At 38.9% G+C, this 17,111-nt stretch overlaps 1 protein-coding gene across 2 annotated transcripts; it reads left to right on the top strand.

The window, feature by feature from the left end:
• Window positions 1-1,626: 1,626 nt before the first annotated feature.
• Window positions 1,627-5,012, top strand: calca (calcitonin/calcitonin-related polypeptide, alpha). 2 transcript variants are annotated; one of them, XM_034578001.1, is made up of 5 exons: window positions 1,627-1,701; window positions 2,127-2,218; window positions 2,504-2,635; window positions 3,749-3,931; window positions 4,373-5,012. In XM_034578001.1, the coding sequence occupies exons 1-4, from the start codon at window positions 1,699-1,701 to the stop codon at window positions 3,909-3,911; spliced, it is 390 nt and encodes a 129-aa protein (XP_034433892.1). In that variant the 5' UTR covers window positions 1,627-1,698; the 3' UTR covers window positions 3,912-3,931; window positions 4,373-5,012. The 2 variants fall into 2 exon arrangements, with proteins under 2 accessions (XP_034433892.1, XP_034433883.1); XM_034577992.1 differs by lacking the exons at window positions 3,749-3,931; window positions 4,373-5,012 and adding an exon at window positions 3,111-3,524.
• The last annotated feature ends 12,099 nt before the right edge of the window (window positions 5,013-17,111 follow it).

Here is a 17,111-nt window from a genome sequence, read left to right as displayed (position 1 = left end):
TCAAACTCATGTCGCGGGTCAGAGCAGGCAGTGGTGATTTGAGGCGTGGGAGCAGCTCCGAGTCCAAAACTTTTGCTTTAGACTAAAAATAAGGTGCATCTGAACTGCTTGATTTGTGATGGTGGCACTTGACACACTCCTTTTTGGCAAATTTGCACCATTATTTCCAAACTTCAGATTGTTACCTAAAAGATAAATATATAGAATAAAAATTTCTCGGCAAGTTCCACAAATGAGAAAAAGACTATTCATATTGATCATTGTGTGTGTGTGCGTATTTGAAACCTCTTTCTCCAGATACACACGTGCATATCTGTCTGAGACCTGCAACTCTAATGAGTTTCCTTGTGACGCGAAAATAAAAAAACAGAAGGCAGGATGCTTTATGATACATCATCCAATATGGTTACATAAGGGGAATTAGAAGATGGCCAGAGACCAGTAGCCCAGTAATTAGCTCAGAAACACCGGATGAACACCAGTGAATCCATGGAGCCCTCACAGTGATGTCATCCACACATAAAACTAGAATGGCACTCCATAGTCTCCTTCAGTTCAATCAGGCTGCACCAAATTGTTATCACTCATAGATACATATCAGTTCCCTAAATGTGCCTGATTTATTTAATCAAGAACCAAGAATAATTCCTTGGGAAATCTGTGAAAATGTCAAAAACGCTCTATTTTGCAGTGTTAACAAAAAGTGGATTCAAGCCCTCTGATTCAAAACAGCCCCAAAATTGAATGATTGCTTTTATTACCCGTACTGCATCCTTCCACCAAGTTGTGTGCTAATCTGTCCTGTAGTTTTTGTGTAAGTACCAACAAACCGACAGGGGTGAAAACATCTCCTTGGCAGAGATAAAATATAATAAAAGAATAAGCATTATTTAATCCAACCATACGAAAACCATGAAAAGGAGAATAATCAAACTATTCTGCAGACTGGACTGGATCCTAAACTCCTCTAAACTCTTGGTTGTGTTGAAACCCAACTCAGAAATGACCATAAATAAATATATAAAATATAAAACAATGTTCTTTTGTTCGGCACTGTCAGATGCACGTGCACCGAAACATGTGAGGGAGCAGTCCTCCCAGTGGAACAACTGTTCCCTGTTTGATTATGAGCCTGAACAAGGGGAATCCCCTCCCGACAGATTTCTTCCCACTCTGAGTATGTTCTGACCACCTGTAGAATACATGCCCCTCATTATCCCTGTACATCTTAAACATGTAATGATGAAATGAAGCCACATTTAAATTTCATTGATTCACTTTAAGAACAGATGCAGTGATGAATCGTCTTCATGTTCTCTGAGCAGCATCAATGATCCACGCTGGGGCATCAGGTGGATTTAGACCCTCAGTCACTGTGTGAAAGTGTCAGTGACGGTTTTCTGTCTCATTGTGTTGAAACAGATTCTCTTTCTGATTCTACAGCTTTTTGTGAATGGATATTATTTACATGTACTAAACACACAAGCTCTTTTATTGGCTCGCTGGGAGTGTCTTAGATCTTCTGATTGGCTCGCAGCTTGTGGTGAAGTATCTGACTGGCCAATAGACGATCATCAAGTGCTCACTGGGTTAACACGGAAACCCATGGGGAACATATATAAAACCCTGTGCTGTGGAGGTGCTCAGCAGATACAGTCTCATCATTTAATTCTTCATCAGCAGAAGATTTGTTATCTTATGGTGAGTATTGATAAAACGCTGCTTGTTTAGATCATAGTTAGACTGTTGATGTTAGAAATAATAGATATGATGCTCTGGTTGTTTAAGAAGGTGAGAATTGAATATCTCGTAACTGTACTGGTGCTACTGGTTGTAAACACAGGCTAGAGTCTTCTCTGCTGGTTTGATGATATTTTACTATCTGAGGTTTATACTGTTCTATCAACCAAGTCTGCTAATAGGCTAGTTGCTGATCAAGCCTCTAATATCAGTTTATCACTAACAACTTCTCTCCCTGCCTGTATAACCTCTGGAATGTGACAGAGACAGAGACCGAGGATTTATAAATGTGAATGAATGTCGATAGAAAATCTGTGTAATGGCACAAAATGTTGTGGACACGCAAAATGCAAATGACCATGTTTGATACCGTGTGTTTTCCACAGGGAGTCATGATAATGCTGAAGCTGTGGACTCTCCTTCTTGGCAATGCGCTGATCATTTGTCAGATATACGTCTCACAGGCAGCTCCATCCAGGTAAGACCTTGTAAAACTCATATTAATATTAGTATAAACAGTAATTTGAAAAAAAGTTTTTACCATTACTAATCAAAGATATTTATACGACCTTAATTTCCTCAGTGTCCCGAGGACGATTTGTTCTTCATCACGTCTTTATGTAACATCCTTATAACACATCAAAACATTGTTTTTGTTTTCTTTACCGCTGTTTTTATGTGTAAACATTTGACATTTTTTCAAACCAATCCTGTGGTAGAACCAGAGCGATCAATCCAACTCAAAGTTTTTTCTTCTTCCCAGATCTAGCAACGAGTTGATGTCAGATGGAGTCACACTAACAAACGACGATGCTCAAAGTTTTCTCAGAGCCTTCAAGGAGTTGATGCAGATAACTTCAGATGAGCAAGACCCCCGAGCAGCTGATGGGAACAGGTATGGCTCTTACCTATCTCCCTATATTCTGTCTATATACCATATAATATCTTCATCTTTATTAACACACTTCTGTTTATGAGTCCAACAGCTTCAACTTTGGTGTGTATTGATTATGAAGGTACACAGTGCAATTCATGTAAATCTATTCTCTGCCACAATCCCTCAATACATGGACTTCATTCATTCATTCATTCAGTATTCACTCATATTCACTCATGTGTCTGTAGTAGAGTGTCCTAAAGACAGCATGATATCAGAGAACACGAGAGAATGTGCATGATAAACATTAGACACATACATTAGAAATGTACAGCATGAAAACTACAAATCTTCTGGATCTGTTAGCATGACTTTGAAATGTAAAAGCATGACATTTTTAGAGAAAAGTCATCATACGTGTACGTATCATATTTATCTGCATGCCCCATCTACTGTAAGTCTGTTTCTGCATGTTTGTCTCCGTCTCTGACAGCCTGGACAGAGCCATGTCTAAGCGCTGCACCGGCCTGAGCACTTGTGTGCTGGGCAAACTCTCCCAGGATATTCACAAACTGCAAACATATCCCCGCACCAACGTGGGAGCGGGGACACCGGGCAAGAAGAGAAGTCTGTCTGAGCAATATGAAAACAACGGCAGCTCGTACAACTGAGGCTGTCACCCGTCTGCTCTTCGTCTGTCTGAGCTGCTTTTTCATCCAGCTCCATCCATCCTCAAGACTGTTGATGCATGCGGGTCCTGTTCGTCAGACTAACTTACAAAACATCATTGCTTTATTTTCTGTTGGCTGACATCAGATTCTGACAGAGAATTCAGATCTAAGAATTAGCAACTAAAGTGTAATTGGCGTTTCTGTACAATACAATAAAGAAAATAAATGCATCTTTACATGAAACCTGCATATATTTCATTCAACAATTAAAACATGCATGAATATGAAAATTAAGAAAATGGTAAGTCTGCCTGTCTATAATGCACACACAATTATTAAATAATGTAACTCTGGGCATTTTAACTGTTTAATTTGTTATTGACAAGTCTATGGAATATATTTAAAAAACAGATATCTGCTCTGATCTTAACAGACTGTGTTTTACCATCTTTCTGATAAGCAATGTCACAGCACAGAAGCGAGGATGTAACACATCCACCTGTGTGACCCATCGCTTGGCCGACTTGCTGAGTCGGACGGGGGGACTTGGATACAACAACTTTGTTCCCACCAACGTGGGCGCCCAGGCGTTTGGCAGACGGAAGCGGCACGGCAATGTTTGAGCACCAGAGGGAACACAAAGGTACGTTAGCACACCAAACTTTCAAATCACTGTACCTGCCTTGTGTTTTAAAGTCAAGCTTAGAATTATGGTTCTTTCAAATCCAAAATCCTATATTTTATTTGATGCTATAAAAATGTAAGGAACCATTTTATATTTCAATATATCCATCAACGGAAATCTCTCGGTTTGTATGGCCCCGAGGAAATTGCCGTGTTTTCTGTACCATGTAAATTGACTAAGTTGCTTTATGTATATAAAAACAAATATTGGAAAACCTGATTGGTCTACATAAACAGAAAGTTAACATTAGTGGCTGTTGCAGTACACTGTCAAATTAGGAAATAAAGCTGAGTGACCCACAAGAACCTTAAACGAAACTGAATCTTTTCTGAATTTCCGGTTGCCTTTGAGCCAATGTTTGATAATTGTTTCTTTTGTCTCCTCTCGTTTACTTTCTAGGACTGAGATCTTCCACTCAGTGACAAAACTGCATCATCATCCATCGTCAAACTCTAGAAATGTAGAAAAAATACCTGGCGCAAACAAGGACTGATGTTTTGCTTTCAGACGACCACACAGATGCCAGTTTTAATTTCTAGTCTGTGCTTAGAAACACAGAAATGACTAGAATGTGTGTCATTGTCGTTAACTGTAACTTGGAATATATTTCCTTCTGTTTAGAGAGATGAGAATTTATTTCTTTGTCTTTTCTTGTGCACTTCTGACCTGTCTCTGCTGTACAGTGTGTTGATGAAGTCTTTTTCTGTACATCTGCCAGTTAAACCCTTAACAACTGAGGCTGACCTGGGCCTTGATGTATATCTCTTCTTTCATCATAGTGCACAATGCAAGAATGTCAAATGTAGTAAGACCTGTGAATTGAAAGCAGGAATAAATTGTATTTTAGCTACATGAGGCTTCTAATGTCCGACCGTGTTTTTGTTTGATTGGGTTCATTTAGAAAATGTACAGATAACGTGATATGCTTATAAAATAAAACCATGTTGTATATGATATTCACTTTTCATATTTACTATCCAGATACATAATTAGATCATCTCCAAACTGGTTGAAAGTATATCAATTGCATTAAAACGGTGGCCACACCTGGCTCATTTCGCCCTCCGGTGGTTTTAACACGTCATTGCTTTTTCATTGGCTATGGAGATCCATTGAAGACGAAGTGTCTTAAATGAGGATATGTTCAGTTTATCCTACATCATCACACTATAGTACTTCTAGTAAAGTTTTTATATTGTTTCAGTAAAATATATGGTTTTAGCTGCTTCCCCACCTAACAAGTTATATACTTGCTATAAAACATACTTGATTTTATACAATGATACTGATAAACACTAATAAATATATTGTGATGACTACATTTTCAAGATAAAATACGAACATTCTTTATGGCTTGAACAACCAGAGTGGGAGGTTTGTTTTTGACTAATCAGCTGAATTAAATGGCTGAAATTAATGTTTTTTATCCAGATGGTCCAAAATTAATGCAGCTAAATCATAGATATGTTTTTTAATTCTATAGCACCTACACTATCCAAGATGAAACTCAATTAGATTCATGAAAGTATAAATTTGGCTGTAGAATGCTTGTAGCAGTTAAAGTAGCCATTAACCCTGAACCTCAACCAGACTGAGTGACGTCAGCCTCTGCTGTCACTGAGGGTCACTTTGGCTTCTGACTGAACCAGTTCGACAAACAGCCTGCCTGATATTCACTGTGGTGAAGGAAACAGGTGAATTACAAGTCTTTGTTAATCCTGACGAGTTAGAAAATAGCTGTGAAATCTCACAAAAAAAGAATCAATGAAGGAACAGAAGAAATGGTGCATTCATGTGCTTCTTGGAAAGTCCAATTTCCCGGGTTATGATCACTGGCTTTGAAGTCGGTGTGTGGGAAAAACATAGATGCTGTATACAAAAAGTGTTTTATTGATTTATTAACAGCATTTACACAATACCCTGACACCTCTTTCCAATATTTTCATCATAATGAAGAGCAGAGAAAAAGGATCAGGTGTGACAGCCATGTAAATAATGCAAAACCCACCTGTGTATGGTCTAAAAAAGCCTGTTTTTTTTGGTGCTTGTGAGGGATGGACATATGGCTTGAAAACGACATAATTGAAACATTTGACAAGTTTACATTAGAAGCTATTCAATCCAATCTAATTGAAATAACTGGGGGACAGATTCTTCAAACGTCAAAACAACATAAAACCTCCATACTGCTCCTGTAGTGTCATCCAAGTGTCCGTAGCCCTGACATTCAAATTCGATGTTTTTTAGCCTAAATGTCTGTTACGTCCCAATTGATTTGGATTTCGCTCACTGTTTACCCAAAAGTGTTTTGTGGACTCAAACCCTTCACCCACCCCTCCATCAGCATAGTGGTGAGTGGATAATGAGTGCATTTTCATTTTTGGGGGTGAACTATCCCTTTAAGGTTGCATTGACGTGAATGTTCCCCCAGTCCAGGTTTGTTTTTTCCAATTATTCCGACATCACCTGAACGCGCAGACAATCAACACCTGCTGCTTACAGCACGAGGGAGTTAGCATTGTGGCCGTTAGCCATTAGCTAAGATGCTAATTAGTTAATAAGTCTTGTAACTATCGCTCTGAGAAACGAAACTTTTTTAGAAAAGGAAAACGGAGGTTTACCGCGGTTTTCCAATCTGGGAACCACGGACATGTTTGGAAGCTAAGCTCGCTCCTCCCCGGCAGAGGAATGGCGCCCTTTTGAGCTAACTGTTGCTGCGCTAATGGGCTAATATGCGACCACTGCAACTTGAAGGATGTTGTAGAAAGTGCGTCACATAACCTCAACCCAGGAATTCACCAAACACCAAGTCAGGGAGGAAAGATTCACCTGAGTGTAAGTGACTTTTCTTCACATTGAATTACTGTCCCATGGACATGAACACACCAGCTGTCATTGTGCTCCCTGTCTGAGAAGCATTCATTTTAAGGCATAATGACATTTTGGTTTGTCAGTGTGTAGACAAACCTGCAGGTGTGTGGGTATCGATGGTTTATCGCTGATGATTCAAAGCTGATCAGGAGTATTGTCTTTTGGCAACTGACAGTTAATCAACACAGAGGGGTGTGAGTCAGCCTGCTCACCTTATTTGTGTAATTATTCATCTGAGAAAATATGTATATCAAAACACTGTCCACTCATTATCCCCTTAGTATCCCAAGCAGCTACACAAAAAAACAAAGCACCATCCAAATGTAGGCATAAAAAGATTAGGCCAAACCAATATGGCTGAAGTACATGTTATCAAAGTGCCAAGCGGTGATCTTGCTAGTATTTATGTACTAAAGGAGTAAATCACATGACATGGTAAAGCTTTAATTTAGTTTTAAAAGTTAGAAATGCAGCTGAAGAACAATACTCATCGAAATGTCACGGTCAAAGAAAGTCTGACAAGACCAATCCATTGTGATTTGGTTTGGGATCAGGTTGTCTAGGTGCAGCCTCATGCTGCCACCAAACTAGACACAAGACCAGAAACTCACTAAAAAGGATCAGAGCCCAGAGGGATCACTTCAGGCTCATGATTCTCTACTTGTAGTGCACCTACATGTAGAAGACCATGGGCCTGGTGGTATACCTCAGGGCTTAGGCTCTTTTCTATCTACAGGTGTAGTTGAAGATCTTGTGTCTTGGTTGGTGGAAATAGGGGTCACATGTGGAATAGAACTAGTAGATTGTGAGGCTGGATGGATATTTCAGGGTTTATGCCATTTTTCTCTCCTAAGTTATTGGTCTTGGTTGGTGGCGGGAGAAGCGGACGTCTGAGGACTCTTGAGGTTAAAGGAGAAAATGCCCCCTGATGATATAATAGACATTTGTGGATGTAGAGTTTGATGGCTGTCTGTCAAGCCTTGAACTTACAGACCAACAATAAAGTTTCCATAGCAAGTGGAAATGAGTGCAATTATTTGCTATGGACAAACGATTACAGTTGGTGAGTGGATCCTGACATAACACCACCTGAGTAGAACACTGGTACTTTGTCTGTGGCACTGCACAATATGTTACTTACATTACTAAATGTACAGATTTTTGTTCTGTTACAACTCCATTTTACACATCCACAACCTTTATAGCAGCAGTTAGTGTGGCCTTCCTTTATAGAATGAAGGAAGTCCCCAGGAACCACTTGTTATATGCTTAACACTCCCCTAGAGTATTGTCACTATTTCTCTGGAGTTCTTGTCTAACAGACCCTGAGCTTCACGCCTGCTGGTCTTCCCTAATTAACATCCTTATTCTACCAGTCGTTTGACTCATCCATTCTGTTGTCTCTTTAGAGAGCGGAGGCTTTTTGAAACTTGGAGTATCAGCAACAAGGGATTATTACCATACAACTCAAATACGCAGAGGTGTATTCATTGTAGCACAGATCAAAGAGTTGTGTCTGAAAAATATATATGGTAATTATAATTGGATGTTGATCAGAATATGGAGAAATAGTGTGATGGTTTATTATGGTAGGGGAAACCCCTCCAGTCACATGTCCGGTGTGTCCACTAGACCCATGGTGGTGAATAATATTTTAATAAGTGTCATTGATGTGGCCCTGCAAGTATCATTCAACTGCAGAAACCTATCTGAGCGTTGTTTCTCTGGCAGACGCTGTAGCTATCCATGGGTAGCTTGGATAGTTTCTGCCATTTTTGTAGCTTCTTAGCTTATTTTCATTTTACATCTTGTTCAGCAAACACTGTAGCTCAGCAATAGTCAATGTCTGTGGACTTGTACACTGTGCTTCGTTTAAAAACAAACTTAGAGGCAGGGAATTCATACGTTTTTGGTTTTCACATTAGCTAAGTACTTAAAGTTATCATATTAAAGTTCCTGATGAAAAGAAAAATGTGTTTGAAGTTTAACAAAGGACAAATACTATAATAATGATGGATGTACATATTGAAAAACAGACTTCAACATGGCTTTAGTGGATGTTTCGAAGAAGGGTGTTTGCAACTCTCCCGAGTGTTGACCAACAACACAGATCTCAGTTGATTAGACAGCGGAGAATGAGGCGACTGTTGGATGTGAGTAGCCATGTGCAAACTCCCAAACACAGCTAATGAAGGAGACAAGGGCTGGTGTTCGAGTTCCTTCAGAGCCTCAGAGGAACTGTTTGAGTTGCCAAATCTCTTGAGCATTTAGGGATGAGCATCTGTCACTTTCGTCTCTTCACCATCTGGAGGAAAAACTGGGAGTCAGTGAGAGCTGCATTATCTTACTTTTCTTTTATCTGTTAAACAAAAGATCAAGAACTTTATGTGGGTGCCAGCTGGTTGCTACAAGTTTTCTGTACATATGGGACAACAGGGAACTTTTAGTCTCTAACATAGGGGAGAAGGCGACGTTGTGTTCTGTGGCATGGAACCCAGATTCTGACATTTTCTTATACTATCTTTTTATTCATACATCCCATTAAAAAAAACTGTTGAAATGCAAAAATTTAAATGATCCATTTTTGAAAAAGGACTTTTGGAAATACTTTTTTAGAGGCAGAACTTGAAGATGGGCACCTGTTCCCTAGTCCTTACTTCTTTCTGGAGGAGACTTGATGCTGTTTTTATTTTTACTTTCAAGTCAGTTGTTTTATTTTGGATCAATGTTTATTCCTACGCACTATAACTAAAGTTGTATCCGTCTCTAAACAGCTACTCAGTAGCAGTTGGGCCTCAGTGGCATCTTAGTAGTGTTAAGGAGGAAGGGAACAGCTCTACTCTTTCCCTTTTTTCTTTCAGATTTATTTGGTCATAGAGATCAACTCAGGTAGCTTTTCCTTTCTAACCACACTACCAACATTTACTTATCAATTAAAATCACATAATTTCTTGTGTTCTGTTATCTATTTGGTAATATTGCATTTGTATGAATTTCAGTTATTTTTTGTTTGTTTCTTTGCATCTCATAAAACGTTTAACACCAGTAATGATCTGCTTTCACACTAAATGCAATGAGAGGTCCCCTTATTCTTGCACTGACACAAATTTGTATCCCTGTGTAATGTATGGCTGAGTACATTGCAATTCTAAAGTCAGATGAAAATACACCAGAGCTCACAACCTTTGCACTACACTGCCACCATGTGGCAAAGCATGTGCATTGTTCCTACAGCAGTGTTGCATTTACTTGTGGAATTCTTAGTGATCAGTAAACAGAAATAAATTAATGTGAAGGGCTCAGAGGCAGAATTCTCAAGTTATTTCTGAAACCTCTAATGTTTTACTGCTGTTTCCAAGTGTTTCTTCACAGGATCCTCAATCCAATCAAGATGTTTGGTGCCTTGATAACCTGTGTGCAAAATATTTTATTTATTGATATTAAATTTAGGATATTAATACACATTTTCAGTATCAACAATCCTCAAAATATATAGTCACGTTCTCACTGTTCACCGGACATGCAATAATGTTCAGTATTGTTCGGAACCTCCGGTACTGTAATGTACTGTATGCAACATTTTTAGAATGTTGGCATTGGCTTGGTACCGAAGTATTGGTTCTCATGTCAGCGCTAATAAATACATAAATAAATTTCGCTTGCATATTTTCGTTTGCATTGCAGGGACATGTAAAACCCCAAAAAGTTTGTGTTTTCAGTGTTGAAGTTTGCAAAAAATATTATATTATACACCAACGTACTTGTGATAACATGCAGTCTATCAGTCTGCGGTCTACTAACTAATGGAATACTGCTCCCTTCATTGTGCTTCTGCTCTGTTGTGGATATTGTGCTTGGCCGAAAGCTAAACAAATGTAATGGATTGATGGTAATTGACCATCAACCAGTATTTATCTTAGTTCAATTCTAATGCCGATCTGATAAATGTATAGTACTGATCTATCAAATTTCTATTAAACCATTGCCTTCACCTGCATCAAGGAGGTCATAGTTAGCAAACAAGAATATATCAATCCAATATATCAACCCAACCCTTCAACAAATGCCCTCGTTTTTGTCCACACAGTCCATAGATATTATGTAAAGGGGAATTAGTGTACTGTCCCCGGGGCTGCCTATATACTAATGTGGTCTGGACGTTTGTCCCACACACCAGTAAGTATTCCCAGGTCCAAAAACACATTCTGCCGGCTTGAAGAGCCTTTTTTAATAATACAACACTTTCATACTATATTCATAATGTTCTACGGTGAACACTGCAGCCAATTCTGCTGGGTTTAATTTGATGTAATTTCTGGGCCTAATTTGGCTTCTTACATGTCAGTGGTAATGAAACTTTTGTATGTGATCTAGATCCCCTCCAGTTGAATTTCAGGATGAACTTTGTGCATAACATTAAATTCAAAGCGAGAGAGAACCCCATGGCTTTTAATTGTGCAATGTATAAATTAGGATTTTAATATCAAAGAGAAGAAAGGAATATAGAATTTCCAAGATCTTTCATGATTTATAATAGCCCATTGCTATTATTTTTCTTGGCTTACTAGTCTCTACTACTCTACTTTTCCTATGTAAATGTTAATCTAATAATACCTGCTTATTATATATCTTACTGAATCTCAACCTGAGTGCAAATCAAAACAATTTTTAAAGAGGAAAACAACTTAGTATAAAATAAAAGAACTCCACTAATGTAATAAAAACAGATCCATTTATGCCTTAAGGTAGAAGGAACCAGCTTTAGACAACCTAGCATATTTATTTTTCAACATAGGCCCCCCCCCCCCCATCATTTCCACACTTAGTCCAGAGGTTGTGGAGCATACAGAGCCCTTTTTAGTACAAGTTGGATCTCGACAAAGGTTTCTTGTGTGGTGACAGCGCCCGACCTCCCAGGACGACATCATCTTCCAGTCTCTTATATGAATGCCAGTAGCCAGCCAGTTGTTAAGCATGTTGTAAGAAGGGGCTCCCTCCCCTCCTGTGGCCACAATGTCCTTGTTGGGTGATAAACCCTTGAGGCAGAGGTAGCGGATGACTGCACAAAGGCTGATGTTGACTATTTTGTCAAACATTTACGACTTGCAATTTTCAATGACCCAGATGTTATTGAGTTCAGACTTCCTGCAAAATCATTCAAGGAGTTGAACTGCATGTGCATATACTGAGAACTGTTAAACTCATCTCCTGCCTTAGGCCATTAACTTATCTACCTAAAATGTGTAATGCCTATCCGGATACTCAAGATGGCAGCAAAGAGCCATAGAACTCTGCTACTCAATTCATCAATTTTCTATTAATGAAGTATATTAAAACAGTTTGCTGTTTTATTTTCTTCTGTGCCAATTTATACAGTGATTTAATTCAGAGGCCTTTCCTTTCCAGGTTGTAAATCTGTCTGATCAAACAAATCACTGTAATAAGAGAAAATTCATGGAATGGCTGTAAGTGTGGCGATAACTTAATAATTTTATGAGATAATGAAATTCAAGGATATCGCAGGGTCCATGAAGAACATATTCAAACACTAAATGGCACTGTGTTGTTTCATCAAAAATAATCAGTTTTTCCTATAAATCTGTGAACATGTCAATATTGTCACATGCCTTGAATTGAAAACACCAGTGGTTATTTGCTGTAGATTTGTTATTATTGGTTACCACTATACTTTTAAATAGTGATTATTTTAGCCATTTTGGCAGCTTAATCAGAATAATGCCAATAAGTCAACCCACTGCCCTTCTAAACTGAATTAATGCATTGTGGCAGTGTATTGATTATTGAATTAAAAGAAAAGAAAATCTATAAATACTCTCACCCTTATGATTCTTAGCTCTAGAGCTCAATTACAGTCTTCTTGACACCCTGGCTACCAAATGCAACTATCACAGCACTTTTGGTCACTTTGAAGACTTTAGTCATTCCTCAGGCATATTTACAATGTGGCTTAGATATTTCTAAAAACAACATTAAACAGACTTTGCATGGCCTGCGTTGTTTTTTCAATGATTTAGCTCCTTGCTCTCGTTCTCTCTGAAGGCCCCTTTGTAGGCATAGGAATGCCCTGTATGCACTCTGAAATGTAAAGCAGGCCTTCTGTTCAGATATGCACACTGCCGCTGCCGATCTGTTTAATTGTAAATGACAGAGGGATTTATAAAATACTATGTTTGATAACGATCCCTATCTGATATTCTCTTATAGGAGGCACATACAACATGTCGTCCTAATTGTTAGTCTTCTCATTAGACCAACGTCAGGGGACCTCGCTGGATAATGAAAGCTCTGTAATGTTGTGGTATTCATCTTGTCCTGTGTGTCTCTGATCATACATGCATATATAGAAGCGTCAGTCTTAATCATATAGCATTGAACTGTTCAATATTGCTCACAGCTGATATCAATGTATAAGCCGTTTTTATAGAACAAGATTGATTATTTATTAGGCTAAATTACTATTTGAGGCTTTTGTTAGTTGCTACTATAGATTGTATTACCTTTTATCAGTCCTCATTCTTGTTGTTGATGTGGTTTATTGCATTTTTTCTATTAGTGCTTACAAATAAAACTCTTATTACTCGGCGTGAACTTAAACTCTTTTAGCTCCTACTAGCTACAGGCTTGCAGTTAGAGGTCTGAAGTGTACTTTCAATATGACAGATCATTGATCTCTCTGAAAAATGTTTTGCAACGTTGACACTAGTATTATCAGGAAACCTGAACAGTTTAATACAGTTATTAATCAGTTCCAGGGCTACCATCAATCTGTTTCACCTTTACACACAAACATTTAAAAGCAGACATAAGTGGAATCAATTTGTAGACAGGATCCAACCAATATTTATCTTTTAACTTGTTCTTAGTCCACTAAAACACCTCCTCCTATGTAAAGCTTGGTATAACCTTCATTATAAATGCTACACATATAAACCAGCCTTTGCAATTAAGTGCCTACCATGTGGCTGTATACTTTAACCTGATAATCACCTTACACAGACTTCTTTCTGGTACAACTATTGTACAGTTAGGACACCATCACACATCCCACCTTTGCCCTCATATCACACAGCACACAGCACAGATAGATGCTCGCATGCTGCTCATATTGTCTCCCAGCCACACTTTTAACTTCAAAGCCCTGCTCACCCTTGTGTCTCAGGAGGAATGTAGGCACCATAGCAGCCAGCCTTCACTGCTATACCGTGGTTAACTATGACCGCAGGCTGGAGCACCTCCCCATGTCTCCTGATACTTAAAGCAGGGGTGGTAGAGAGGGGGGGCGTCCTGTACAGCTACAGCTTACCACCTTGTTCCTTGCCAGTATATAACCTGTCCCTGTGAAACAGAAGTGCATTATGCACCCTGTTACAAGGCTACACTTGTGTATACATAAGCATAACCTATGTGCGAAGGTGTGCATAACCAGGTTGGCTCAGTGTGGATTTTTCTGGGATGAATTGCATAGCTTTTGTAGGAAATGCCATGCAAGCAATCTAAAATAGATGAAAATAAGAGTTTCCTCAAGATTTTTTAATTATGTCCATTTGTGTGATATGATTTTAGGCACATTGATTCTTTGTCTGGGTCTTGAAAGTGTCCTCCGTGTTGAAGTGGTGTTCACCTCAAAGGAACAATGTGGTGGATTTACTTTATTATGAACAAAGCCTTTGTCTGAGGTGCACGCATACTGAACGGGGGTCCAGAGTCCAGAGTCCGGCTTTGAACTATCAGGTCAAAGACATCACAGAACTGACGCGCTGTTTCGCATTCATCTTGTACCTCACACAGGAGGCCCGTCACATTTGTCCTTTTGATTGTCCTCCATTTCTTTAAAGGTCTGGCTGGAACCATAGGTCATCTGGAGGCTTTTATGTGGAGAAAAACAAACGTTCTTATTCTTGCTCTTAACTTCAGGGGAAGAACTACGCAGAGGTGAAGGCTTCCACTTGTTAGCAGGACTCCCTGCTACAGTAAAGAAAAACAATATTAAATTGTAATCCAAAATATCAGATTAGATTTGTGAGAAAGAACATTTTAATTCAAAGACAGAAAAGGCTTTGCACATATCAATAGCAAGGTGGGCACAGAAATGAAATCCACTGCCATGAAATATGCAAAGCAAGCCCACCACAGAGAATAGCTGAAAACACAGGTTCTTTTGATGTTAAGTCCTTTGGTTGTGCATGTCTTCATTCAACTAGCCTGTGGATGTTTTAACCTTCTGTAAAACTTGCTCCAGCACCGCACTCGCCCTCTCTACATCAGAGTAATGTGGATCTGCAGTTCTGCCCATGATTTTTATTTCATGAATGCAGTTTCTCCTTGCTAAGTTTACAACTGGCCACCATCACATTTTACTATTCTGTTATGACTGGACACCATCATTCTGTAATCAGTGCAGTTCAGCTAATAATATCCCACGTGTTTTTGCTGGTGCTGTTTTCCTACACAATTATTTAATGGTATTGGTTGTGTTGACTACACTTTCTTTACTACCTCCCACAAGGAGGTTATGTTTTCCCCCCTGTTCTTTTTTTAGTTGGTTAGTTAGTCAGTTAATCAGAAAGCTTACACAAAAACAACCATACGGATTTCCACTAAACTTGGTGGAAGGATGTGATATGGATCAGGAAATAACCTATTAAATTTTGGTGCGTATCCAGGAATAATTCTTTTCACTTCCTTTTACATTTTAAATTTTTTTGTGAATTTCTCTAGTCATAATGCAAAGACCTTTATAAAAAAAATCCTCAATGTGTAGCGTGCTAATATGTGTGAGCAGATTTAATTTGGTTCAGGTCGGGATAATGACTTGCATTTTGTGAACGATAATAAAATAAGGGAATAGTTCATTCATCTTGATGAAATAAAGCAGTCAAAGTTAGGGGACTTTCTATGAATTTATGCAATTTGGTGCAGCTTGGTTGATTTTAAGGGGATTGTTATGCCTTGGTGGAGGTATGTTCTACTGATTGCCATTTTAATTACTAATAAAAATTAAATTTATAAATAAAAATGTCCGATAACTAATAGCACATGGAATAGTGACAAGAAATCACTTCTCTCTATTTTTGTATTGCTCCTCTTTTGCATACACACCCTCCCAAATGCTCTCTCTCTCTCTCTCTCTCTCTCTCTCTCTCTCTCTCTCTCTCTCTCAAAATAAAACAAATGGGACTAATAATCAATCATCCGTGGAACACGTATCCTTTGACTCCAGGCTATTATTGCTTGGGTGAGCCTATGTGTGTTGTGCAGTATTGACTGTTTGAGTTTTGACAACCCATTCTCAGATGAGAGGAAGCATGTCAGCGCAGCGAGGATCACAAAGGGGAGACGAAATACAATGCCGCACATGCTAGAGCAGATAATTACTTTTTCTTTCTGATATTTTGAAGTCTCCTGTTGGAGGTGTAAGGACCGGGCAGGGTCCCAGCAGTGAACGAGACACTGCTGGTCTTACAGGCTTCAGATGCTCCTGAAGAGAAGCTCAGGATTAGTTAGTATTCACTGGACATAACAAGGCCTTTGATGTAGCCAGTATTCTCTTTACTCACCAGGAGCATCAACATTTAATGAGACCTGATATCAGCCTTTTTAGGAGCTGTGAATATTTAAGATAAAAGCAAATTGTATTCACCAATACCGACAGACCACAAGGTGGTCAGAGCTGCATTGTCACCTGTGTTCTGAGCGATACAGTGGAGCTATGCCTTTGTGTAATGGGATATGTTCATTAAAAAAGGCCCATTTCACTCTCTCTTAATCAGCAGCACATATGTCATGGGAGGATACTGCCTGGAGCTAAAAACTAGTGCATAATTTATAACTCCAGGTCAGGCTGTGAGTGCATATTATCTCAACAAAGATGCATTACTCTCCCATCATTCCATATTTGCAAGTTATGTCTTGATGCGCAGCTCATTTAGCACACTATACAGCAATAATACTCTACATGAGATTTCAACATGTAAAAAATTATAATATTGGTTATTAGTCTATTAGTACACATTTAAATTAGACCCTGATACAAGCGCCTTTCTCTTCTCAAAGTCTTCAGCATCTGTCTAACACGATTTCTATGTGTGTCTGTGTGTGAGACAGTGTGAGAGTGTGCAAGAAAGTGTCACAGTGAGCTGTGACACTGCAGGTGTTTAAACTGTGGTGATGTAATTGGTCACAAGGGGAATAGAAACAAGAGCTTCACAGTCCTTGATTTGATCCCTTGGTTATTGATTTCTCAGTC

The sequence above is a fragment of the Hippoglossus hippoglossus genome, chromosome 3 (genome assembly GCF_009819705.1).
Source record: "Hippoglossus hippoglossus isolate fHipHip1 chromosome 3, fHipHip1.pri, whole genome shotgun sequence".
NCBI classification, from domain to species: Eukaryota; Metazoa; Chordata; class Actinopteri; order Pleuronectiformes; family Pleuronectidae; genus Hippoglossus; species Hippoglossus hippoglossus.
The sequence above is the reverse complement of the archived record's forward strand: the minus strand, read 5'-3'. Positions and strand labels throughout refer to the sequence as shown.

Coding starts and splice junctions, on each gene's coding strand:
- calca (XM_034577992.1), top strand. Junction 2,219..2,503: donor TCACAGGCAGCTCCATCCAG/GTAAGACCTTGT, acceptor TCTTCTTCCCAG/ATCTAGCAACGAGTTGATGT. Junction 2,636..3,110: donor CGAGCAGCTGATGGGAACAG/GTATGGCTCTTA, acceptor CGTCTCTGACAG/CCTGGACAGAGCCATGTCTA.